General features: G+C 42.6%; 2 protein-coding genes and 1 long non-coding RNA gene across 9 annotated transcripts in view; 1 reads left to right on the forward strand and 2 right to left on the reverse strand.

Annotated features, from left to right (window-relative positions):
* Nucleotides 1-9,464, reverse strand: ARL11 (ADP ribosylation factor like GTPase 11). Its single transcript, XM_037375959.1, has one exon. It carries the CDS (start codon nucleotides 1,919-1,921, stop codon nucleotides 1,316-1,318), a length of 606 nt encoding a protein of 201 aa, XP_037231856.1. The 5' UTR covers nucleotides 1,922-9,464; the 3' UTR covers nucleotides 1-1,315.
* Nucleotides 108-25,748, reverse strand: LOC119142714. The gene is made up of 3 exons (XR_005102393.1): nucleotides 25,678-25,748; nucleotides 16,186-16,189; nucleotides 108-121 (listed from the first exon to the last, which is right to left on the reverse strand). It is a non-coding gene; the product is annotated as an uncharacterized LOC119142714 (long non-coding RNA).
* The window catches only part of LOC119142704 (RCC1 and BTB domain-containing protein 1), a 25,614-nt gene continuing 12,544 nt past the window's right edge, over nucleotides 13,147-26,216 (forward strand). Inside the window, exons 1-6 of one of the 7 annotated variants that reach the window (XM_037375942.1) lie at nucleotides 13,147-13,319; nucleotides 19,478-19,648; nucleotides 20,515-20,665; nucleotides 21,139-21,305; nucleotides 24,491-24,649; nucleotides 25,743-25,850. In XM_037375942.1, the coding sequence (XP_037231839.1) occupies nucleotides 19,505-19,648; nucleotides 20,515-20,665; nucleotides 21,139-21,305; nucleotides 24,491-24,649; nucleotides 25,743-25,850 (729 nt within the window). In that variant the 5' untranslated portion in view covers nucleotides 13,147-13,319; nucleotides 19,478-19,504. Of the gene's footprint in view, nucleotides 13,320-13,528; nucleotides 17,616-19,168; nucleotides 19,649-20,514; nucleotides 20,666-21,138; nucleotides 21,306-24,490; nucleotides 24,650-25,742; nucleotides 25,851-26,216 lie in introns of those variants that run through there. The other 6 variants (XM_037375941.1, XM_037375940.1, XM_037375943.1 and 3 more) reach the window with 6 other exon arrangements.

Below are 26,216 nucleotides of genomic sequence, written 5' to 3' on the forward strand. Positions count from 1 at the left end.
TAACAGCTGGATGATTTATTCCTTAACAACTGTAAAATGCTCTGGTATGAACAGAAAAGGATTTTGCCATGTATTTCTCCTTGGTGTTTCTTCTTCCTTGAAAGCAACTGACTTCTGCTGCCTGAAAAACTTGTGTCCTTTCTCTCCTGTTAGCCCACCACTTTCATTCATTTCATAATAAAGTAGAAACCACTATGAAATGTCTTAATTTTAACCCTGAATAACAGAATTTTGGGTTCAGGGAGCCCTCATGCAAACACAGGTCTAATGGTAGGTTGAGCAGGATTGGGCAAAGACCGTCAGTGCCACAAGGGACACGGCCCCGTTGTGAGCTGCCAGGGGCATTTCAGCTGCTCCAGATGCAGCTGAGCATGGAAAGCCCTTTCATTACCAACCTGCCTGTGCCCATAGGCGCCCATAGGTACCAAACATTGCCTGTAGAGTCGTCTCATCCAGTTTCAAAAAGTCTGAGAGTCGGGGCTTTGTCTTGGCTGTTCAGGCCACCATAAGGATATTCAGAGGTTGACTGGCCATGCAGATGCATTTCCAAGCTTCCTGGAAATTAGGTTTGTTTTCTTTATATTTAAATATATTCCAAGGAAAATGAGGTACCATTTTCATGAAATCAGTATTTGATAAAAAAAACAAATGGAAAGGAAAGACCCAAAACCAGAAATGTGGGAATTAATACATACACATCCTCAAACCGCATTATGCCATCGAATCCTGGCTTGTTTCCATGACTTGAAGTTTATACCCATAGATGCTGCAATAAAACCAATTAGCTGTTGGCCATTTCAAGCCCTGCGCTTACGCTGCTCCTGTTCAGCCATTCCTTTTAGTGGCTGCCTGCTTTTCCAGTGGATGAACGTATGATTCGAGCTGAGAGAAAAGCGGCAGGAGGCACATTCAAACATCCCCCTGGGGACCACGCCATCAGGAAAGCTGCATCTGGGCTGGGAGCTGCAGAAAGAAAACTTCTTCTGTCCCTTGGGCACATCTCTCTTATAATTTATATTGCCCTGGCAAAAAGCATCCCTGCTGAAGCACTGAACATGCACAAAATGGATGAGCAGAGCTGGTGACAGCAGGACAAGCTGCAGCTGGTGATGAGAGTCCAAGAGATGGGGCCAAAAAATGCTCCGCGATGGGAGTTTTGCTTGGAGGTCTTTGTGGTGGGTTTCAGTGGTGAGCAGCTGAGTGTTTCGCAGCACATGCCAGCTGCAGGTCTGCTCATTTTAGGGGGAACCTGGAGGCTGGGATCCTCTGTGACAAACCTGTTGGCAGCGATGAGTGGGAAGGGTCCACTTGAGGATCAGGTTTGCTCTGGACCTTGCCTCCTCCCTGCCGGCCCTGCAAGGGGCTGCTCTTGGGATGGGGAGCTCTGCTTCAGACCGCGTAGCAGCTCTCCCAAGATGGCCAGGGCTTCCTTCAGGCCTTGGCCAGTGTAGGCACTGCAGCCCTGGAGCACCCAGCGGCGCCCTGCCAGCCGCCCCTGCCGCAGCCTCTCCCCCAGCTCGGCAGGAGCCAGCGCTCCTGGCACCTCCTGCTTGTTGGCCAGGAGGAGGACGGGGATGCCAGCCATGCTGGGGTGGCTCAGGGCTTCCTCCAGTGCTGCCATCGCTTCGGGCAGCCGGGCTGTGTCTGTGCTGTCGAGCACGAAGATTAGAGTACTGGTGTCCTCCAGGTAGTGAGGCCAGCTTGCCCGCAGGCTGCCTTGTCCACCAACGTCCCAGAGCGTGAAGGATACATGACAGGGTGTTTGCAGGGACTCCACGTTGAAGCCCACCGTCGGGCAGGTCTCCACAGCCCGGCCACTCTTGAGTTTGTACAGAAGGGTTGATTTGCCAGCAAAGTCAAGCCCCAGCATGACAACTCGAGCATCTCTTTTGCGCTGGCCTTTGGAGATCAGCTTCCCCATTCAAGACGCTCCTGCAACTGTGGCAAAAAAATCGCAGCCCAAAGGAAAGAAAACGTATCGCCTCAATAAAGTCAGCTAATAACAGTGTGCTCAGTCCTGCTTCTCCGAGAGAGAATCTTAGGTTTGGTGAAGAAAGACACAGGCAGCTGGCTTTTGCTTCACTTCGTAGCTAAAATGAGGTGAGAGCTATTATTTATGAGATGTGGAGCAGAGCCAGGGAGCGCCGTTCAAAACAATTTCTATACTCCATCTCTGCTGCTGCTGCTCAGTTCTGTTTTCATTTGTGACCCGAAGTGATCAGTGCAAAAGAGAGCACAATGTTTCACAGGAAGAGGTGGGGAGATGGTGGAGCAAGTTTCCTCCTCACCATGTACAGACATAAATGAGCTTTTGTTCATTGGCTTCTCTAGGGGAAATCCACCCCCGGCAGGGCAGGACAAGGAGGAACCTGGGTTTCAGACCAGGGTTTACTCTGGGAATTTGCTGAATCACAGCTCAAGGGTGTGGATTTAAACATGAGCAACAAGACAACTGACATTTTTTCTGCCAGTCTTATGTTAAAAAGCTCAAACCCAATCTCTGTAGCATCAGCTTTTGCTACCTGTTGCACAGACGGTAATGACAGCAATTTAAAAAATGCACATGAGCATGCTTTCTTAATTTCTCTGAAATATGACTAGTTGTATTTCACCTTCCCTGGGGGTGAAAATCTACAAAATTCTTTACATCAAGGTGTTTGCTACATTTTTACTTTCATAAGTGAAGCAAAGCCAGTCATCTGTGGCTGAGGGGGTAAAAAAGTCCCTTGAAAGAAGGGAAAAATGTTTAACAGGACAGCACCACTTGAACTTTACATGCCGGAGGCAAAAATGTGCTGTTGAAACAGCTCCCAGAGTCACTTGTGCAAGAGCAGATGATGGCAGCCAGGCAGAGCTCCAGCAAAGCCGGTATGTACCTTTTTGTTTGGTTGGGTTTCACTCCTAAAAGGATGCTCAGAGGTGTGCAGAACTGAAAGTGGCTGTAGATCTCACATCGTGGCATTAACACAGAGCTGCTCTCCAGCCACATTTATTTGAGAAGGAAATGTGATTCATCTGCGCTTCCCTGGGACTGCAGGGGACTTCCACACATCTGCGGGAGATGTGTTTTTTCCAGCAATGATCTCCACATGACAGCTCTGTGTCACAAGCCACCGTTGTTGGGAAAGGAGTTCAGCACAGCACATGGAATGGACTGTCTGATTGGCAACCAGGTCGCTGGTGGCCGACAAGAGGCATATTTCTTTCTCTGGGGGCAAGATGTGTCAGTTTTCCATCTTTTAAAGAAAGATGAATGAGAAACAAAACAAAACAAGTAGTCCAGCCCAGACAGGTGGCATGGAATTGCAAGGTGTCCTACCAACCGTGTTTTGCAAGATATTTCTGTGATACATGTCTCTCTTATAGTGAACTCGGAGAGCTGGTTGGCATCAAAAGCCTCCATGAGCTTTGTGCAGCTTGTGGATGTGTAAGACATGTTCACAGAATCACAGAACACCAGGTTGGAAGGGACCTGAAAGATCATCTGCTCCAACCTTTCCTGGCAAAAGCACAGACTAGACAATATGGCCCAGCACCCTGTGCGGCTGAATCTTAAGTGTCCAGTGTTGAGGAATCCACCGCTTCCCTGGGGAGATTATTCCAATGGCTGATTGTCCTCATTGTGAAAAATTTTCCTCTTGTGCCCAATCGGAATCTCCCCTGGAGTAACTCGTACCCATTACCCCTCGTCTTTTCCATGTGACTCCGTGTAAAAAGGGAGCCTCCATCTTCTGTGTAGCCACCCTTCAAATACTGGAACACGGTGATAAACCTTCTTTTCTCAAGGCTGAACAAACCCAGTCCTCTCAGCCTTTCCTCATATGGCAGGCTTCCCAGTCCTTTGATCATCCTTGTGACCCTTCTCTGGACCCTCCTCGGCCTGCCCACAACTTTTTTGTATAGTGGGGACCAAAACTGAACGCAGTATTCCAGGTTTGGCCTGACAAGCGCTGAGTAGAGTGGGATAATGACTTTTTTTATCTCTGCTGGTGATGCCCTTGTTGATGAAACCCAGCATCCTCTTGGCTTTCTTTGGTGCAGCAGCACACCGTTCACACATATTAAGCTGGTCCACCAGGACCTGCAGGTTCCTTTCTACAGAGCTGCTCCACAGCCAGGTAGATCCCAGCCTGTGCTGCACTCCTGGGTTGTCTTCCCAGAAGCAAGACCTAACATTTGACTTTGTTGAACTTCATAATGTTCTTTTCATCCCATTCTTCCTGCCTATCCAGGTCTTCCTGCAGGGTGGCTCTCCCTTCCAAAGTGTCCACTTCCCCACTCAGTTTGGTATCATTGGTAAGCTTGATAGGTGGTTGTGGTACATATCTGTTTTATCTGACCAGACATTCATAGAACTGTAATTTATTTTAAGTAAACTAAAATATAGATACAGGAAGCAGGGGTGGAGATTCTACAATCTGATGAATAATTGAGTATTTGAAATATGATGTGATGGAATCTTTATCGCATTGATCTCTAACATGTTACAGAAGTAGGCTGCTTCTGTAAAAAAAGAAAAGAAAAAGAAAAAGAAGAAATAATGCCAAAATAAATAATATAACTAGGGTACAGTTTTATTGAAGATTGCTTTCAGGTTTTCTATGGCACAGAACAGACTAATTCATGGGCAAACAGAGGCAACTCTGTATTTTCTTCTTTGTACATTCTCATACTCATAGCTGCAGCCTATTTTCTTTCTTTCTGCCAATTATTCCAAATATGGGGTGCAAACTGCCTACATAGAGTCTGTTCCACTCACAGCTGTGTTATAAAAGAATAGTATTTCCAATAAATAATACATAGGAGCAATTGCAAGTCTGTTTAAGAAAGAATGAAAGAAAAGAAAGTAAAAGCAGATGAGATGAGCTCTGAGTGAGCCTATTGCTGGAACAGAAAGGCCAATACACTAAATAATTCATAAATCATGTTCAGAGACCAGGACAGCTCCTACCCCAGCTACATCTCCCATGGGCAGAACAAATTTTCTTGCCTTGTGCTTCATGTCTCTGAATTCACAGGAGCAAAGCCAATGGTCACAAATTCTGTTTATAATTTCATAAATTTCAATTTATTTGTCTGCTGTTTGTTAGGCATGCATTTCCCTATTTCTTAGACATTCATCACAAAAAGCAATAATCAAGACCAGTACTATAGGAGAGAACCCTCCCTCCTCCCCATGCCCTAAAAATTCCAGTAACTGGAATTTTGTCCCAGTAACTATATCCACTGTCAAAGCGCTCTGCCCTCACTTCATGGGGTGCAGACAGGAGGGGTAAAGAGACTTTAAAACTGTAAGAAGTTTGTATTGGGCATAAGGAAGACATTTTTTATGATGAGAGTGGGGAGACCCTGGCACAGGTTGCCCAGAGTAGTTGTGGATGCCCCATCATTGGAAATGTTCAGGGTCAGGTTAGACAGGGCTTTGAGCAGCCTGATCTAGTGAAAAATGTCCTTGTACATGGCAGGGGGGTTGAACTAGATGATCTTGAAAGGTCTCTTCCAACCCAAATCATTCTATGATCCTGTGATTCTATGACCTGCAGTACGACATGAGACACAGGCTTTGGAGAACAAGCCAATAGTTGATAGTTCCCTAAGGAGACCACCTCATTTCAGGGTTAGACCACAATGCTCTTAGCATGGCTGTCAAGGTAGTCTTCATGCCTGTGATGCCATATGCCAAAAGAGGGTGAGCTCTGAAGTAGGTAGGTCTAATTCTAACCAATTCACTGGAAATCGGTGTTAATTATGCAGCAAAGGTGGAGCTGAGTCCATCAGAAGCGCTTCTCAAGAAGGCAATGCCCCTTACTACACAGTACCAAACCACCAGAAGTAACTCTAATGCAAGGCAGAAACTTCCAAGAAAACTGTGCACTGATCCTTCCCTTTTGTAAGTGCAAAATTCCCATTAATGGCCTCACAGGCACTGCGCGGCCACTGCTGCTCTGTCTCTTCCATTAGACGCGCAGTAACCTTTGCAATCAAAGAGGTAATTAGAGGCATGTGAAAGCTTAGCTCCCCTTGTCGCTGAAACCAAAGGATTATCTTCACTAAGACCATAAGCAATGTTTCATCCTATATAGTTTTCATCTAAAACTGAATTTCTTTGTAGATAGTAAGAGTATAATAAGGGTCATTTCTAAATGACCTCACAAATATCACCCCAAAAATATTCACAATATCTGCATGAATGTCAAGGCACTAAAGGGCCTCACCGGCTCTAACCAGCCTCCCTGGGGGGTCCTTACTGTGTCCTTAGGCAGTGTCCTCAGAAGTGATGCTGTGGAGCTCAGGAGATAGGTGCTTTCCCCCCAGCACACTCCTCCAACAGGCATGCCCCATGCCCCAGAGGGCACATCCCTGTCCAGTGGTGGGAAGAGCCAAGGTGGGGGTCTGATCCAGCCCATGTCACCTTTTTGGAAGGCAGCTCCAGGGAAGACAACCCTCAGCAGAGCCAGGAAATAACAGGAGTAGATCTTAGTCCTTACCACGTGTGTTTGTCCTAATAGCATTTGCTTGGAGCAACAAGAAGATCTCAGCCCAGCAAAGGCAGAGCAGGCCTCACCACCCAGACTTGCTTGTGTCTCTGAGGAAAGACACCAAAGCCACCGCTCAGCCAGCCCTGCCATTGTTTCCTGCAGGATCTCCTCACTATATCACACACTATATCCACACACGTGGAAGGACCACTGACAGAGGGGATGTGCAGACTAGCAGCTGGTGAGAAAGCTCGCTGGGAGCTGAAGGAGGCCCTGGACACAGGTGGATGTTGACCTGGAGAGCCCACCTGTCTACCTGCTGCCAGTCATCTTGCAGGGGACTTCTTTCAAGTCTGAACTGTGAGAGCTTCTTGTACACCTGCAGAGGACCACTGGATCTGACCTAGCCAGGATCCCAAACTAAAGCCACAACTAAGCCAAATGCGATGGTTCAGGCTTAGAGAAATTTGGCCTTTCCCTTTTCTGCATCCTGGTCCATTCCTCTTGTTCTGCCCTGCCCTGATTCCCATGCCCACAGAAAACTCACCCAGTGCTCTCCTGCTAACGGACAATGCTGGTTTGCTTGGCATGTGCCTGGGGAGCTACCTGTCCCATCAGGGTCAATGGATAGCTGTGAAAGCCTGCAGCTGAAGGCAAGCAGCTTCCTTCTGAGACAAAGCCCTGGAGGCTTGAAAGCTGGCTTAGCCTACTCTGAAAGCTACACAAGAACAGCCACAGCCTTTGACATGCCTTAGAAAAGCCTGCCTGTGGTGACATCTCTTGGCAACATATGACTGCTCAAAGCTGTTGACCAACTCCCAGAAGTTCAGCGTGACAAAATTCACACAACAAAATGCACAGCAGATGCTGCCCTTCAGGTGCCCAGCAAGCACTCTGGTGCCTGCAGGGCATTCCTGGTGGGGTTGGAAATAGGACATTGTTGCCACAGTTCAGCTCAACCTGTGGTCTCCATTTTGCCCCTGCTTCTTGGGGCAAACATTTGACGAAGGAAAATGCTTTTTGGTAGCATAACTGGCAGTGGATTTGCTATTATGCTATTGGCTTTGTGCTTGCCTTATCACAGCTAACTCTGCCCAGGAGTGTGTTACTCTAGTTGGACAGCCCAAAAAGTCACCTGCTATGCCCTCACTGATGCCATGTCACAGTTTTCAAAGGTGAAAGCTTGGTCCTCGTTTCTGCTTAGTCCCCGCCTGCCTGGCCTGCTACGACCCCTGTGTTGAAGGCTGACAACCACTAGGTCCCTGCTCAACACGTTTGGATACCATGAAAGGGGCTGGGTGTTTGCTTTCCATTTCAGAGCACCCTGTTGTCAGCGAGGCAGACTAGCTGTTGCCTACCTGTTGCCCAAAGGTGTTTGGCCAGGAGCACTGAACTGGCCGTGGCTAAGGTCTGAGCTTGCTTCTGAGCTCTGCCTTGTAGAACAAACACGTTTCCCCCCATGTCACAGGTTTGGATTTGAAGAATACAGAATGGGAAATCTCAGTCAAACTTTCCCTACATGTGGCTATGGTCTCCAACAGCCTCCTGCTGGTGTTAAATTCAGTGGCACGACAGCTCAGCTTCTTCTGTGGTTGTGCTCAGTGTTCACAGCAGGTTGAATGGATACAATAAGCTGGTCCTCATTCCTGAAAATGTCAGAGTGCCCGGAACGCGTCCAAACAGTCTCCATTTGAACTTCTGTGAGCAGTGTTCTCCTCATCATGACCCACCAGCACTGCCTGAAAGTCAACCATGGCATAGTGTTGTTTGTCCTCAGCCCTCCTGAAAGGACATGGTATACACTCCAGGGTATCTGGAAAAGGTTTGATGCTTTTTTTTTTTGTGATGTTTAGTGAACGTTTCCCTGTTGTTCAATTCCTGTATGCCTCATACAGCTGAAACAGAAAGTTGTTGAGAAGATGTCAGAACCCTGAGGGTCTCAGCCTGTCCCCTTTCTCAGGGAGGTGCCTGATGCCCAGGGCTGGGGCTGTCCCTGCATGCCCCCCATCCTGCCTGCTCCCTGGCTGGGGACAGTGGGACAGGCCCTGGCTGCTAGACCCTACACTGACGCCCTGTTGGGAGCCCTCGTTGCACCCTGACAATGAGGTAGATGTGGAGAAATATGGCACAGAGCAAAGACTTTTCTTTTATGTTCTCAGCTATTACCTGGCAGGTGTTGCAAGAGCTGATGAGGGAAGGAAAAGTACTTACCTTGCTTTGATTTCTATTTGAACTACCATGCATTTTTGTATACAATTATGGAATATTTCTTATAAATATTGGTACTCCAATCTCTGCATTCGTAATTTCCAAAGCTGTTTAGAATTTTACCGGGATGCAGGTCCTCTCTGTAGACTCCTTTATTCAAGTGCCTCCCAAATAGTTTTAGTTTTTCCCACATCAATTAGCAATGCTCTTTACTCTTCCATCTATACCACTGAAATTCTCATTCCAGGATCTTCTTATGTCTTAAATGCACAGATCTCTTCCTCCTCGACTCCTAACATGTCAGCTTTGTCTCCTCAGAGCAATTCAAAACCGAGCTTCTTTGGTTTCCCTATCTATCCCAACACCATCGCTCCCTTTTCTGAGATTATTCATTAGCTCTTCCTCTTACAGTTGGTCTCTAGCCCAGTTTAGGTCATATATTCATCTACCCTACATATTGCATACATTCTATTTTCACCTTAGAAACTAGTTAAAATACAGCTCTGACTATCTTGAAATGCTTTAATCTCAGTTCTTCTGTTATTCTTAATGTTTCCAGTTGAAAAGAAAAAAAAGAGGAAAAAATGGGTACACTTACAAAAGTATCCGTGCTACCTGTGCCAAAAAAGGCTTTTACTCATCCTCTCATGTATCCTAGTATTTGTTCCTCCATCTGTTGAATGTAAAAGGTATGAAGCAAGGAGTGGTTTGGATTTATTTTTTATACTGTTCCTTCAGTTGCTCAAAAAGAAGCCCTACAGAGGCTAATGCTGTTTAACCATACTGCCTACCTGCACTATATGTAATATAAGTAATATATATAATTATTACTATATTTATATATTATATAATATAATATAAATATACTATATTTATATATATTATATAATATTATAAATATTATATATTTATATATTACTAATTATATATATAATTATATATATATACATAATATAGGAAATACCCGTTACTTCTATGGGAAGCAAAAATCACAGCTTGGAAGTATGCTGACAAAGCTCAACCCTCCATATCAGTCTGGAGGAAATCCTGCTTTGCAATATACCAATCCAGTCCCCCTTTAAGGGGACTCATTCCCTCGTTCCAGACCCGCAGGAAGAAATGTGATTAAAATGACAGTGTAAGCACAGACCTGAAAATGCATTTTGTACTACTTGCCAAGTTCCAGAGCAACAGTGGAGCCTCGTTCTCAGTGCTCCTCAGATTCAGGGGTTTTGGATGCAAGGTTTTATTTGTTTTTAGTTTTTGCCTTAGCTTACATGTTTAGGACATTTTTATAACAATAAAGGAAATGTATTGAAAAGATACTGGAGATTATTAACAAGAATGAAAGCTACAAACTGGTCTTTACTACCTTTCTGTCTGGTAAAACAGATGAAAGCAAAGAAAATCTGTGCAAATTCAGAAGCTGCATTTTATCTGGCTGGCCACAGAGTGTCAATGTTACCCTACACATTTCTCAACGCAGAGGCTATCTCCAGCAGAAACTGAAGATGTCGGAGCTCCTGTTTTGACTTCGGGAGGACTCAGGGCCCTCAGGCCTTTGGCACACTTTTGAAGCAGGATCACTTTGAAACGGGTTTTGCTGAACAGCAGCTGTACGTATATTTTGTGTACCTGTTCTTTCACATCCGTAGAAAGCTGATTGTGAGGACTCCAGAAGAGCTGGAATAAGATGCCAGCTCCAAGCAGGTGACATTTAGCTCCAGATTGTTTTCATACCAGATTTAGCTGGCATCGTACCCTACAGCTCTGCAGTTTCAATGAAAACAGTTACCCAACTGATGGAAAAAAATAATGCTGCATGAGGAGGAGAGAAACACTTTGAAGAATACCCTTCAACAAGTCACTGACAGTTGCCATCAGGATTCTTCACTGTTCGTGGTCACTTACAGAGCTATAGATACTGAACACACTTTTCAATCTACAACTGACAGAATTACAAATTCTCCTAAAATTGGATTTATTTATGACTACACGCACCTTTGTGATCTCTAGTTTCAACAATGTATACCTAGGAATGAAACTGCTGATTCAGGTTGCATTAGAGTTGGGGGTGTAATTCCATGCCAAGCTATTGTCCTTTTCAAATCTCAAATGTTCCCAGTTTGATCATTTGAGAAAAGCACTTCATAGTCACCTGCTACTGTTATTGAAAGAGATGTAAACTGAAACTATGAGTGTAAGAGACAGGAATTAGCATCTAAGCTAATCCACCAAAGTCAGCAACGTTACACACATTACCTATACTGTCTTAAGTAATAATTCCTTTTTTTCTATAAAACTTGTCTCTGAATATCATTGTTTTGCCTGGTTGGCCTTTGTAATGCTTTCATAACATTTTCAGTCTGTCATAACCTTTAAGATGGATATAAGGTTTCATATCCCTTTTCCTTCTAGAAAAAATAATGGGGGAAAGTTGTTTTTTTGTTATTGTTGGCTTTTACAAAAGCCAAACTGAAAGCAAAAGAACTGAAACTAGTTATTTTCAAGATTATAAAATTACTTCTCCTCCATACAGAGCCCTTTTAGCTGTTTCAGCTAATTGTAAAGCTCAGACACAGTACAAACTGCCTGCAACTACTATGTAAGGACTTACTGCATACAGTAAAAACTACCTGGTGAAACTAACAACAAGAAACTTAAATCTATGTGAATAAAAATCCTGACTGGGGGCTTGTGTTCCAGTACTTGTTAAAACAACTGCATTTCTGTATATTGTAACTAAAGCAGCTCAGTTCTACAGTACTCAATAGGATCAAAGTTCTGTTTACACAGCTCCACCTTTGCACCATTTTCTAGCAACGTCAGGAAAGGCAGTTGCTCTTGACAATTCCTCTGCAGAGCCATAAACACGAGCTGAAAATAAGTGTTGTATATGTTCCCTTTCTGGCTCTTTTAAGGCTTTCCATGGAGGCTCTGATTGACACTTTTCCACCTATCTTCTTATTTATGCTTCTCTTTTGGTTGCTCCAGAATTTGCACAACCTATTCAGCAATGTCTTCCTTATGCCAGCTAAAGTCACTCAACAGTGCAGTAAGCAGGAACTTGGCAGGGGAACAAAAAAAAAAATCTTTTTATCCTGGACCTACTGCTGTGCTTTCCTTGCCACATATTCCAGGGCAGAACAACTTCAGCATTACCGATTCCCTCCCAGAGCAACCAATCCACACTTGATTCCTGGGTACTGACAATTAATTGTTTTTTTCCCTTTAATTATAATTTCTTCTTTAAACAGCTTTCCCCTAAACTGACCACCCCCAAAACAGATGGATGCTTCTAGTGGGCTCTACGCTACTTGCTTTATATTTCAGCTCCATCAGCTCCCTACTCACTGCAGACTCCAGCTGCTTTCTGACCCCCTGCACAGTCAGGAAAATAAATACATTTTAAGAAAAGCAGATGCCATTTCCTGGTAATAACGCCGTGTAACAAAAGAGCTCTCTTGGGAGGGCTGGTCTCCAATCTTCCTTTTCCTGGATCCTCCCCCACAGGTCTGTCTCCTACTTGATCTGAAGGTATAGACACGGGCAACTGTAAAGAGACAAGATTGTGTCAATGCTAAATTCTAGCAGGTACTTACATACTGGCTAAAAACCTTTAAATGGAGAGAAGTCTTCTGACACAAGAAGACCGTTAACACCACCCCTAGAGATCCAACTGGTTGCAGATGTTACAGGCGCTAGCCTGAAGCATAACAAGCACAGATCTTGCCGCAGCCCAGCGAGATCCTGCTTGATCGCGCCCAGGACAAGACGGGAAGCCCGGGCTGGCCGCAGCCCCACCTCATTCTCCCCTCGCCTTCACGCCCATGAAGATACGGGGGCAGAAAGGTGCCATCCGGCGGTGCCGCCGCGGGGAGCGCTGCCCGTGCCCTGCGGCCCGGCCCTGCTGCGATCCCACCGAGCAGAAGCAGCCCGCGGGGCCGCCGGCCGGGCCCAACCAGCCACGGAGCACCGCCCCGAGGCCTCACACGGGCCCGCGGCGCGATGGGACCGGGCAACCCGCCGGGCACCACCGAGCGCACCCAAGGCGATGCCTGCGGGGGGCCAGCTGGGGCTGCGCCGCAAAAGCAGCCGCAGCTGAAGGGCCAGGAGGTGCGGGCGAGCCCTGCGGACAGGCCCCCGGCACCACCCGCTCCCCCCTCACGGCGGTGTCAAAGGCCGCCCCGGTGGCGGCTCCACGCGTGAGTAGAGAAGCCCGGCGGGCGGGGTGTGTCACGTGCCCACGTACCCCCCAATCGACGGGGAGGAAAGGCTGGCAGGCCCGCCTACCGCCGGCCACGTGACGCCCGGGCGCGAACGGTCAAGCGGGCGGGGGCCTTCCCGCCGCTCGGCGTCACGTGACGCCCGGCTTTGCCCTCCCCCTCCCCGCCGCCGTCACGTGCGCGGCTGCCAGCGCGCGCTGCGCACCCCTTCGGCGCCCTTGAGGTGCGGCGCGCACCGGCGGGGCTAGGTGCCCGGCGGCCGTAACGGTCCTAACGGCCATAACGGCAGCGGGCGTGTCGGCGGTCGCTCGCCCCGGCGCGGGGGCACCTTGGAGGCGGCGGGCGCGGCCGACCCGCCGGGCGGAGGGGCGGCGGGGAGCCAGCCGGGGCATGGCGCAGGGGCCGGGTGAGCAGCGCTCGGCGCGGCACGGGCTGGGCGGCCCCGGCGTGCGGCTGCGGGCTGCTCCCGCCCCGCGCGGCCCCGTCAGGGCGCCCTGAGGGCTGCGGTGTGGCGGGGTGGGGGGCGGCGGCGGGGCGAAGGCCGCCGCGGGGACCCCGGTCAGGGTCTGTGGGGCTGGTGGCCCCGTCCGGGGGAGGAGGGGGGCGGTCTGACAGAAAGGGCGCTTGGCTGGGGGTCCTCGTCCGAGCGGCTTGGCGAGGCTTTCGCTTGGTCTGAATGTCTCCCACACAGCTCCCTCAAAGTCTCTTCCTGCCTGGCGCAGCTCGCAGTATGTTCTTACAGTTTTTGTTGTTTTTTCTTCTGATTCACGGTGTTTCAGTTCATCCTTCCCTTTGTTGTCTGCTTCCTGAAGGCTGAGATCTAGCTTACCGAAAAAGCAGGGCTCTCAACAGTGTTTTGGGTTTTGCTTTTTGTTTTTTTCTCATTGAGCTTTATTTGAATAACTAGCGTTTCTTTAGGTTTTAATACAGTTCTTCTACATTAAATGTTAAAGGAATATCTACTTTTTAAAAACAACTTTCAGAGTTCTAATTTAGACAGCTTAAGTGATCCCTTTTGGAAAGCATGTTGTCACCTACTGAGGAGAGGTAACATGGGCTTTAATCACTTAAACCAGGAGTGGAATTATGAGGAAAAGATACTAAGCATTATAAGTGGAAGTGTGTTTACAGCACAAAGATTTTTAGGAGGAACTGTTCGGAAGATGTAGTAGTTCTTTAGAGCCTTAATATGAATGTTTTCCTTTGAATGCTTATCTCTGTATGCATCAGACTAAAATATAGGTATTGCTTTAGAATATGTCCTGTGTGCATGGCTTCTTCAATAAGCTGCGGTAGTGCTCAGCTTAAAAAAAAACCAAACAGGCATATTGTTATTATAGTTTTGATATGGTGGTTGGATGACTGTCATGCTATTAAGGGATTTTTCCTATGGCTGAAACAGTCTTATGTTCAATAGTATTCATGTGCATGGCATTTTTTGCTTGCTTGTATCTCTTTCAGCTGGTTACTCAAAGCAAATAGGAGGCCTGGTTGTCAGTTCTTAGATCAGCAGGTTTTTCTTTCTCTGTATTGCACATAAAAGGCATCCAGAAATAAATCATGCAGACGTTTGAGCACACAGATTTTGTCACAGAAATCTTGCCTTATGTAAGGTCTAAGGAAAGTAAGTTAAGGCATGTGATTTCAGGGAGTGCAATATCTTTTTGCTGCCAGGAAGAAAGCCACAATAACCTCACTTGATTCACACATCTGATTAATGTTAATAGTATGGATTATTTCCACGTTCTTTCTCAATACTGAAATATGAGATTAAAAAACCAAACATAAACTAGAAAAAACATGGGCAAGATTAGCGTTACATCTAGGATTTCACTCTTTCTTGGTTGAAGTGTATGTAAAATTAAAAAAGGATCAAGTATGCCAGTCGGTTCATGTTGTTCTAAAGCCAGATATCCCAGCTTTTGTGTTCTCACTGCTGTTTATAATTCCTGTAGACAATTAGGATAAATGAAGCCCTGAGCCTGCAGTTTCTTTCTGTGCAGACTAAGTCTGCCCAGCTAGAATAAACGGCAACATTGGAGCCTGAGGAAAGAGTGAAACAAACACACGCAATTTCGTTCAAATAGCCTTTATAAATAAGGGGATAATATTTGAGGAGTTAACTATAGCTTTTTTGTTGAGATGACAATTGGTACTGTTTTCCTGGTAGGATGTTGTGTTAGGCTATTGTTCTCTCCAGCATGGATTTGTTTAGCTGAACTATAAACTCTGTAAAACTTTTATCTAAAATCATTTAACAAAACATTTTGTAAACACTGTTGTGTTTGTTGTTTTTTTTTTTTTAAGGCATGGATTCATGTTTCCCTACATGTATCACTGAGAATCAATCTGCACACCTTTTCTTTAGAAAGCAAACTAGTGAGAAGTTGAACTCATAGGCAGCAGTCTAGCACAGAATATTTGAAGGACTTGTGTCTCTGAAAGCATGTGACATTTTCAAATTGTGAGCAGATCTAGATTTTTCCCCCCTAATGTTGATGACTGCTCAGAGTTCAATTTCTTCTTATCACAATATGTGGCTGGTTCAGTTTCCTTCTTTACAAGTCATCCTTTCTTGCTTATTTTTAGCCTCACTGAAATTCAAACAATCATCTTTGTTTCTGTTCCTGTTAGTATTGTATACTGAGATTGTTGGACGATTTCAAAGATGTCAAAGCAGTTAGAAGAGGTATTGTTGATATAAGCTCCCTCTGCTGGTTAGTTCTGCAGTAGAAATAAAGCTGTATGGTGTATAGTTGTTTATCACTGAATCATGTGGCAGAAATGAAGACAGTTGAAAGTAGTGACATACAGTGTTTCTAAAAGCAAGTATCTACTGGAGCACCAAGTTTAAGTTTATGGCTTTTAATTGCAATTTACCTAAAATCTAGATGTTGATATGTAAGTGACAGATCCTCCTTCAAACTGTTGCTTGCCATGTTGCATGCAGAATCTAAATAGCTTGAGAGCTAATATACTGAGACAGCCATCTGCAAACAGATTAAAGTAACTTCATTACTTTGGACTCAATCTGCTGCTATGTTATACTTACAAACTTTCAGTTAAGGTGCACTCATAGCATGTCATGTAGTGGAGTCCAGGCCTGTAGGTGAGTATCAGAAGTAAGCAATAGCCTTAGATAACTTATTGATACAGTACAGGAAGGGTGAGTGAAGGACACTGTTTCTTTGTGCCACTGTTGGCAATTACATGACTGAAGTCTTCTAGGTCAGCCTTCTGTAGCAAGGACTTGCCCATAAGAAACTCTGCACATACCTTCCCCGCTCCATGTTCTGACAAATGTTGTGCAAAGATGAAGTTTGAGTGATTGGTGTGAGAGATCAATCACTATATTGCAGTGTCTACCCTTTCAGAAAGTGTGCAGTGTGTCTTAGAGGATGCTAAAATTAATTGGATTTCTGTTTTGATAACACTGAGTTACTTTACTGACATCTCCATTTACAGTACTATATATAAATAAATACTCCTCAAATACTTTTTCCCCAATGTAGACCTCCCCCCTCTTCCCCCCCTTCTTGTGGCAAATAGAACTTTTATTGGAAAACTAGGAAATTGGTTAAGGTTGTTAAGGAATCCATCTTTAGAGATGAAAAAGGTGGTGCTTATGCCTAGGTTGGGCATTTCTTTTCTGTGGGAAATGGAGAATAAGTAATCAGAACAGCTTTCTATGCACAATTAAAGCTAAGAAACAGGTATCCATGTATAAGCCCCAGAACTTTCAAGTTTGTATGTTATTTCACTCATTTAGACATAAGTATAAACAAAAATAGCTGTTGCTACTGTAAAAATGTTGCCACTGAATGATGATAGGTACTCCAGCGAATGGCAGCATCTAAGGACAATAGTTAATATTTGTAAAGGGGAGGGGAAAAGGACTTGTGTTTGGGGGGAAACAGTACGTATTATATAAAAGGCAGGAGATGTTTTCTCTTGGTTCCTTGTGTGAGTTTTTTTGTTTTAAGGATTTTTGTGAACCTTCATTGGTTGCTAAACCTGGAGAGGGTTTAGGATTGAGATTTATTAAAGAAACCTGCCAGTGGCAGATGAGTTGTCATTAAAAACCTTTTAGGGAAGACTCTTGAAATAAATTGTAGGATTGTGGTAACAGTTGAAATTGGAAATATACTGAATTGTTTTAGATAAAGCAGTGTTAGACGCATCAAAAATTGTAAGAATCTGCATCTGTGGGTGGAGTTCATTGCTTATGCCTTCAGCGTGGAAAGTCTTGTGTGCTTGAAAGCTTTTCTTTTACCTACTGCTATTAGTTTGTCTGACAAGAGACCCAGTTGAGCTTTGAGGTATGGAAATGCAGTGTAACTCACATAGATTTTGGAAGTACTTGGAAAGGTTTTGTCGAAGTGGAGTGGTTAACTGAGTCATACAGTAATGGAAAATAAGCCAAGTGGATTAAAGACTTAGTGCAAAGATCAGAAAGGGAGAGAGAAAGTAGCGTATTTAAAACTGATTACCTTTAGAGTAGAATAGGTTCTCGGGGTGTGGTAAGAATTGTTAATGTTAATTTCCTAGGACATTCTCCATCAAAATAACGTTTTTCTTCATGTTTTAAATTGACAGGATGCATTGGAAAGAACTTCAGTGAAGAAAATATTTTTCTTGATGTCTGGTTTATGACACATTTGTTGTGTGGCCAATTTTATGTTATATGAAGCATGTTAAATAGGTAAAGGCAGAAGCGATGGTTACTTGGTCTGCTCGAAAGAACAAGTCATCGCTGTCTTCTTTTAATTGATTGATAGTGTCATGTGTTAAAAGATTTACCAAAGTGAGGTAATAAATCTTAGCAGCTAACTAGCCGGAGTTTGTAACTGGAGTAGAAATTAAGAAGAAATGCATTCACATCTGTTTAGCTGTGTAGAATGTGCTGTGGTCTTGGCATCAGGTAGACTTTCAAAAATTATTCTACAAATTTATTATGAATGTGCCATCTGGAGACTTCAGGTGTTTTCAAGACCTGCTTCAGATGTGAAATGTAGAGTGAAGTCAGGCTTGTAGTGAGAGAGGTACTTGTAGAGCAGACCTGGGTTTGTTGGAGCATGGTTACGAAATTTGATAAGGAGACAAGTCTGGGTTTTGTTTGTTGGCTTTTTTTGTATACCTACTTCCTGTGTGACCTCAGTGTTTCTCAAACTTTTAAAAAATAATAAACCCCCTCCTTCCAAAACACATCTGCACTGAGCAACCTGTATTTTAGGATTGATTGTGGGTCTTAAATAGCTTTCTGAAGCTGTGGCTTGGTTGTCAGCACATTTTTCAGAAGCCAGCATCAGAAGCAAAGGAAAGAGGCTCTCTTGTGTTCTCACTGTCGTCCATATCCGATGCCCGGGCATCAAGAAGAAGCCTGACTTGAAAACAACAGCACAAAGAATAGTGGAATGGGATAGGACTGCAGCAAACAAATTAAAAGGAAAGAATTAAATGTTGGTGAGAGCATGGTGTCTGCATTTCTTACCCATTGAATGATACCTTAGCCTGCTTTTTTTAAATCCTTTATTGTCATTTATATCATGTCACTGACACTCTGTGGAATTCTCCATCTAGTGCTTTTCACATCTCACAAAACTTGCTGATATCCTTGAGAATGGGTCATCAGTTGTCAGTGGCAGACTCCCTTCAGGGTATAAGTGATGTTACAATTTTTATGTGCAGGACTGAAGGCCTTGATAAGCTCTGTATGTTTGTGTTGACTGTCAGCTTTTTTCCTGAGCTGATGCAATCATCCTGAGGAAACTGGGAAGAAGGAGCATTGTGGAAGGATGTATACATCTGGGTTCGTTGATAGATAATATCTATACCCAGTCATGTTTCCAGCTTTTAATGTGGTCCAGCTTGTTTCTAAGTAATGGATTATGACAATTTTACTTACTCGCTTTTCTCTGATGTGTTTCACTGCTTAATTGTATGAACTCATGAGTTTAGCTCACGCTTTTGTGCTCTCACAAATAGCTTTTGACTATAATAGCAGCTTTTGATTACACAAGAGGTGGCAGATCTGTGTCATGTGCTTAACAACCCCAGCTTTGTTTTTATGTGCACGTTTTACATACGCACCAACAGCTTGCTTACATGGCATATATAAGTTGTAAGACTATAATAAAATTCTCACTTGTGAAATTTTTTAAATAGGAATTCCAACTGAAATTCCCTCAGGAATCCCCTCTGCCACCAGTGGATATTTGCTAGATCAAAAGCTTTTAGTAACTTTGCTGGTAGAACTTTTTTGTTAAAAGTTCTGAACATTAGTGAACATATGAAGCAGATGTTCAGTTGTACTGAAGTCGAACCAAATATGGTTTACTTAAATATCCTGCTAAGAAAAGGTCTGCTTTTCCGTTGTCTTACCAGTGACTTGCTATTTGTTCGCCTTAAAACACAGAAACAATGATTACATATTGCGTATAAAATAGAATGCTATGCTTTCAAGCCACAACACATGCCTTTTCTGTCATTTAAAGGAAATTACCTTATTGCCTGTTGATGAAAGTGCAAAATACACTTTTTAATAAGCTTTTGGTTTTATTACAGCAATGTCTTCTTACTTGTAGAAACATCATGACACACAGCAGCATCATGGTGGATGTAGGCAAGTGGCCAATATTTACCTTACTGTCACCTCAAGAAATAGCGTCTATTCGGAAAGCGTGTGTATTCGGTACATCAGCTAATGAAGCTATATACATAACACACAATGATGAGGTAAGGCTGTAATAAAGTGGAACATTACAATTGGTTGTTTTCAGAGTCCACTGAATAGCTGTAAATTAATAGCTTCTCAGAAGCATTGTGTGAAATTTGTCAATTTCAAAACATGTTGGATATAACTTATAATATTTTTTTTTTTTTAGTCTTGTATGGGGAAAATATAGATGGAGTATGTAGAAAACTTGCAAATGGCAAAGGCCAGGATGGATTACATGCACTTTTGAAGGCAGTCAGAATTCAAAAGAAGTTGTAGTAGCTTGAAATTAAGTGCAAGCGCTCCAGGTATGAAGATATAAAATGAGGTTATGGCTTGCTAAGTAACAATACAGTAGAAGATTATCTGTGGATCTTAATGATTCAGTAACTCAACACGAGTTAGTATTGTGCCTCTAAAAGAAAACAAGCCATGTGTTCTGGGATGTATTAATGGGAGGGTTTCTGGTAAGACTGGGTAGAGTAGGATTATCTTTTTTTTTTTTTTTTTTTTTTTTGCCCCCTAAGACCTATGAAAGCTGCCTGTAGGATGAACCTCTCGCAGTACAGCTGTGGCTGCTCTTTACAAAGGCCTTTTAAAAGAAGGTGGTGTCTTTCACTTTCACAGTTTAATAGTTTTTATCATACTTTTTCTGCAAATAACAAGTCTAGCTTTCAGGCCTGCACAGATGTGGAGAATTCTGAATCATCAGTTAACACAGTGTCTCTGTGCTGACTCTTGAGCTTGTTAAACTCCATGAGGGAAATCTCTGGCTGTTGAGAGCCCTTGGCAAAACTGTCCTGGATTTACGAAGACCTGAATATTGCCACATCTGTGCATACCTGAGTATACATCACTTGAAATGAGTATGCCTTTTTTTTTTCAGGTATTTGTTTTTGGACTGAATTGCAGTAATTGTTTGGGAACTGGAGATAATCAGAGCACAATAGTACCAAAGAAATTAGAAGCCTTATGTGGAAAGAAGATTTCCAGTCTCAGTTATGGAAGTGGACCCCATGTTGTACTTTGCACTGAAGGTAGAAGATTAACATTTAGTATAGAAACATAAGTCACAGATTTTAAGTTCTGCTTGCATTTAACAAGAATGGATTAAAGTGTAATTTTATTAACTTGTTAATTAGGTAATATACACTAAAGGGTTCTCATTGCTTTTAAGTGGAACTAAATGCATTTGTAATAGGTACGGTGAGTTTCCATTTCCTGTGTTGCAACTGTAGGGTTTTACTCTGTCATTTTTGACCTGCTCAGTCTTATCTGTGCACTTTCATGTATTTCCACAATTAATCTAGAGGTTATATTGTGATATATAAAATAGTTTGTATACAAAGTATATAATTTTTTAATATACAGATGATTCTTGTAATAGTTTCGTTGTTTGTTAATGTCCTTCTACTTTCATGCTGGCATTTGCTAATTTCTTAGAATTCTGCCTGTCTAACTTCCTTGGAATTTTTGGTGGGCTTTATCACAAACTTAAATATTTTTGCAGACGGTGAAGTGTATGCCTGGGGTCATAATGGTTACAGCCAACTTGGGAATGGCACAACCAATCAGGGCATTACTCCTGTTCAAGTTTGCACAAACCTGTTAATAAAGAAGGTGGTGGAAGTAGCCTGTGGCTCTCATCATTCCATGGCACTGTCTTTTGATGGGGATGTAAGTTCAAATCTATTCAAATCTCTTAATCTTCTTCTTGAAGTGAATAGTGCAAGTGGTCTTGCAGTCTGAAGTTCTCTCTTTCTCTACAGTTTCGTTATGATACGACTTTTCTCCTGTTGCCTCAAACTAGGATGTCCTTTCCTTCAGAGCAGATTTGAAAACAACTAAATAAATCCCCTACTCACAGACCCCATCAAAAAAGCCACCCCAACCCAACCACAAAAACAAGGGAATAAAAGCTTAGTAAACTTTTATCTTTCATGTGTTGTATGTCTCGCAGGGATGAGACCGGAAGACTTTGCCACTTAACAGGTGAAAGAATGGTTTGTAAGGTGCACAATGTAACATTGTTATTTGCTTGAAATTCTGTTATTTAAGAGGTAGATAGTTATTTGTATTCACTGGTTCACGTTTGATTCATTTCTCTTGGTCTTCATGATTGCCACACTGGTACTGTGAAAGAATGTTGCTCTGCACACCTCTGCATACCTTGTGTGTAGCTAATGAAAGAGCACTTGGTTTATAGCCAGGTCTGCTTTATTCTATTTGTTTATATGGCTTAAGGCTATTTATTATGGGAAACACATACAATTAGTTTCCAGTTAGTCAGATTTGACCAATGTGTGTGTATCTGTTTTGAGTTGCATGTTACTGCATGGAGGAAGGCCTGGTTTCAGCTCTACTTTAACAAAAGAAGAGTTCTAATTTTAAAACCTTCCTAACAATGAAAACGGAAACTACAATTCTTTCCATCCTGGTAATTGGAGCGTGTCAGTGTTAGGGTTCACTATAGAGTCATAGTGCAGCTGTAATACAAAGTAGCAAATTGGTATTTTGAGGGTAGGAAGGAGACCTTGGGTAAGTTTAAGTGGTTTGTGTTGTATCTAAAAGAGAGCCTGCACTTAGGAAAGTTCTTCATGCTGTCACATTTGACTTGGTTAAACTATAAAATGTAGTGTGCTGGCAGGAAGGAGTGGATGTTCGTGTGTTAAACTAGTGGTGCCAGCTGCTGTGTAGTAGCTGCCTGTGATGGCCGTGCTGTCTCTTGTAATAAATGTCACACGCTTGAAATCTCAATGGAAGTGGGGAAGTTTCTTTGTATTTACCGTGGAGTTGATATTTGCAGCTTGCTTGCCATTGTGGCTAGTTAATGTACTATAAATCTATCCCTAGCGTACCTTGCAGGAGCTTAGCCTATTTGTATCCTGAGATTTTATCTGTACCAGAGCAGATTATACTGAAAGCAGCTAAATGTGTTCAGTAGAGTTTTATTTGCAGAAAGATTTGGCTGCAAAAACCCTTGTAACTTGATATAGCTGGAGTTTTAGAGAGGCATAGAAGTTGGAAGTATTTGTGGAAATGCTTGGCATAATTGTTTTGTACAGTTGGTTCAGTCCAATTTTAATGCAGAGCGAATTAGGAAAAAAAAATTAGGACCTTAATGATAGACTTAAAGGACAGCAGATGTCTGTACTTCTCTGAGAGAGGAAACTGATCAGCTCTTCGGCATTTTGATCTACTTCCTGAGATTCTCTACCTCAGTTGTTTGTGTGTGTGTTATTGAAATGAAGATATTTTATAAAGCATCTTCAAATACTTGGTAGGAATCAAATATCCAGTGAATGTGAGTAACAAAAGCAAAGGACTGCTTTCTTTTGTTTTGTTTAATGTAAACATGGCAAATGAGTTGTTTTAGTGGGAGGGTTGTTTGTTCTTGTCTTTTGTGGGATTTTTATTTGGGTTGTTTTTCTTTTGGTGGCAGTGGAGGTGTTAGTTTCTAATAACTGACTTTTGGTTTGGTGTTGCAGTAAACAGGTGGCCTCTGGCACCAAAGGATGTGCAGACTTCATGTTAGGGTATCTGTCAGTGTGCTTTTATTAGCCAATGACTGGATATTTTCAAGAGGACAAACTTTTTAATTGGGTGAAGCGCCAGAAAATGAACTGTCAGAACTAGTTTTATGCCAAACTATGCATATGTGTGTGTCACGGTTTAGCCCCAGCTGGCAACTAAGCACCACAAAGCCACTCCCTCCCTCCCTGCTGTCACCCCCATGGGATAGGGATGAGAATCAGGAAAAGGTAAACCTTGTGGGTTGCGGTAGGAACAGTTTAATAATTGAAATAAAGTAAAATATAATAGTGACAACAAGTGTAATGAAAAGGAGAGAGCGAAGGATAAACCCCAAGGAAAAACACGTGATGCACAATGTAATTGCTCACCACCCACTGACTGATGCCCATCTAGTCCCTGAGCAGTGATCAGCAACTCCCAGCCAACTCCCCCCCAGTTTATATACTGAGCATGATATTTTATGGTATAGAATATCCCTTTGGCTAGTTTGAGTTCTAAATATATATAATATAATATTGGAATAATATTCTAATATTCTGTAATATTCTAAATATTACACTAAATCCAAAGCATAGCACTGTACCAGCTACTAGGAAGAAAATTACCTCTGTCCCAAGCATGCATATAATAAAAATTGAAGGAACTGAAAATACAGAGATATAAATATTTTTTTTATACCAAACTACTTCCCTGTCTTCTGGAATTTTAGATAAAAGGAAGGAGTATTTTTTGGTTTTATTATCATTAGTTTGCTACTGACAAACTTTGAACTGTCAAAGATGGTACTTTTTTGCTAATGCCGTTGTGTAAGACAGTTTTGCTACTGTGAAACGTGGGCTGATCTCCTTTCACAGCTTTTGAAAGATACAGAAGAGGTATGAGTGTCCAGCAGCAACCTGGTTTAGAGTTCTGTGAAGAAAACTAAATAGCTGTAAATTGGGGGGGTCAGCTTGTCTGGGAAACAAATTACATTCTGTTTTGCATTCCTTTTTCCAGTGTCGTGAAAGTATAAAGATATTCCACTTACTAGGCTCTTATAGTCTGACATATTTAATATGGAAATAGGTTCCTTTTTGTTTCCTGTTATAGTCAGATGCTCTGATTCTGTAGCAAGACACTGAAAAAAGTACCATGTTCATATTTGCTAGATCAGTCCTATTGCTGTTTATAATTTTTAGCTGTTGAAAATGAATTTTAAGTATTTTAGCTTGTTAAATGGGATAGTTTACCCAATCTGATGCTGACGACACTGAGATAAATTTGTTACTATCGTTACTATTATTAAGGCTTAAACTGCAGGTTTTTTGTTTGTCTGTTTTTATGGACAGCTGTATGCTTGGGGCTATAATAACTGTGGTCAAGTGGGATCTGGATCTACAGCAAACCAGCCGACTCCTCGTAGGGTTTCGAACTGTTTACAGGGTAAAATGGTAGTTGGCATTGCTTGTGGTCAGACCTCCTCCATGGCTGTAGTAAACAATGGTGAGGTAAGCATTGCTACATTCTCATGTTTTCTCTCTGTTACCCAGACTTGAAAGGTTAATGTCTGAACATGGGGAAATGCTGAAAAGGAGTCCTCAACTTACAGAGTTGTATTGATAGAGTTATATTACTGTTATATTGATAACTTCTGTGAGACCACTTCAAGGAAAATTCTGCAATTAACTGGAGATGCTGTCTTTACACTGAACATTCCTTCTTGTGGCGAAGACTGTATTGTAACATAATTCTTATTCATGTCTGCAACTGCAAGAATTTGAACAGTTGTATTAAGCATGTCTGTCTTCATATTTCAATAGATTGTTTAACATATGTCTTCATTAGATTTTTTTGAAAGCGTGCACAATTAAATAGTTAGTCTTTCTGCAAGAATACACTGACTGATCCTGGTTCTTAAACACGCTGCTTAATTGCCAGCAACAAAACCAAACCAATCTTTTGAACATTGCACTAGTATTGTGCAACTGTTTGTTTCACGTACATTTATGGTGCTATCTTGCTTCTAGGTATGAACTGTAACCTCAATTTTACTACATTTCACCAAACTTGGAGTGTAGGATTTCTTTGAGACTGGAAGGACTGTAAAAGTCACTGAGGTTGAGATGAGCTTTCATTGTGCATACTTTTGTCTTAATGTGCCCACTGTAACAAAACTAAAGTAAAAATTAGAGCTAAACTGGGGACTTCAGTTTAAACTAATCCAATAGCTAATCAGCTGATCAGAATAATTCATTGTCTTTAATGAAAGAAAAAATAATAAATAGAAAGGAAGTTGTAGAGGTCAACTAAATGTTGACACTATGGGAGAGATTTTGCTGTATTGTTTATTGCAAAATTCCTACTGCTTCAAAGACAAATATATTTTAACCTTCTTTAAAAGGTAAATGCAGGGTTGGAAAGTTGAATACAGTTAGTCATTACAGTATATTTAATATCTTTCACCCTTCCCTGTATTGCTCTTGAAATAGCGTACAGTTTTTTAATAAGATGTATCCAGCACAAGTCAGAAAAGTACTAAGTCTTAAATGTTCTGTACTTCTACAGAGGAGTGGCTTAATTTTGTTTTCCTTTTACAATCAGGTTTATGGCTGGGGTTACAATGGTAATGGTCAGCTAGGTCTTGGAAACAATGGCAATCAACTAACACCATGCAGAGTGGGAGCGTTACATGGTGTGTGTATACTCCAGGTATGTCTAATGTGGAGATGAAAGTGTGGCTAGCATCTGTTTAAACTTTATCTTTGGCGTCTTATACCTGCTTCTGGATTTCACAGTTCAAATACTGATTTTTGTCAGTTCCTATAAATTACATTAGGCTTATAAAAAGTGCAAGTAAGCTGTAAAATACTTGCTTTTGTAAATGTTCTGAGTGATTTAAAGTTAGCTAGTGTAAGTAAATTATACCACTGATGCAAATTGCATCTTTGTTACAAAGCTGAATGAATGAAATGCACTAGGCAAAGACAAGAAATGAAGGGGAACAAGATGTTCAAACTAGATTCTACATCAATATTCCTGTTAGCCCTTCAGAAGTGTGGGGAGAGGGAAAATGAG

This window comes from Falco rusticolus, chromosome 2, assembly GCF_015220075.1.
Source record: "Falco rusticolus isolate bFalRus1 chromosome 2, bFalRus1.pri, whole genome shotgun sequence".
NCBI lineage: Eukaryota > Metazoa > Chordata > Aves > Falconiformes > Falconidae > Falco > Falco rusticolus.

Bases quoted from the DNA above. Each gene is read 5' to 3' on its own strand.
- ARL11 (XM_037375959.1), bottom strand. From the start codon at position 1,921: ATGGGGAAGCTGATCTCCAAAGGCCAGCGCAAAAGAGATGCTCGAGTT.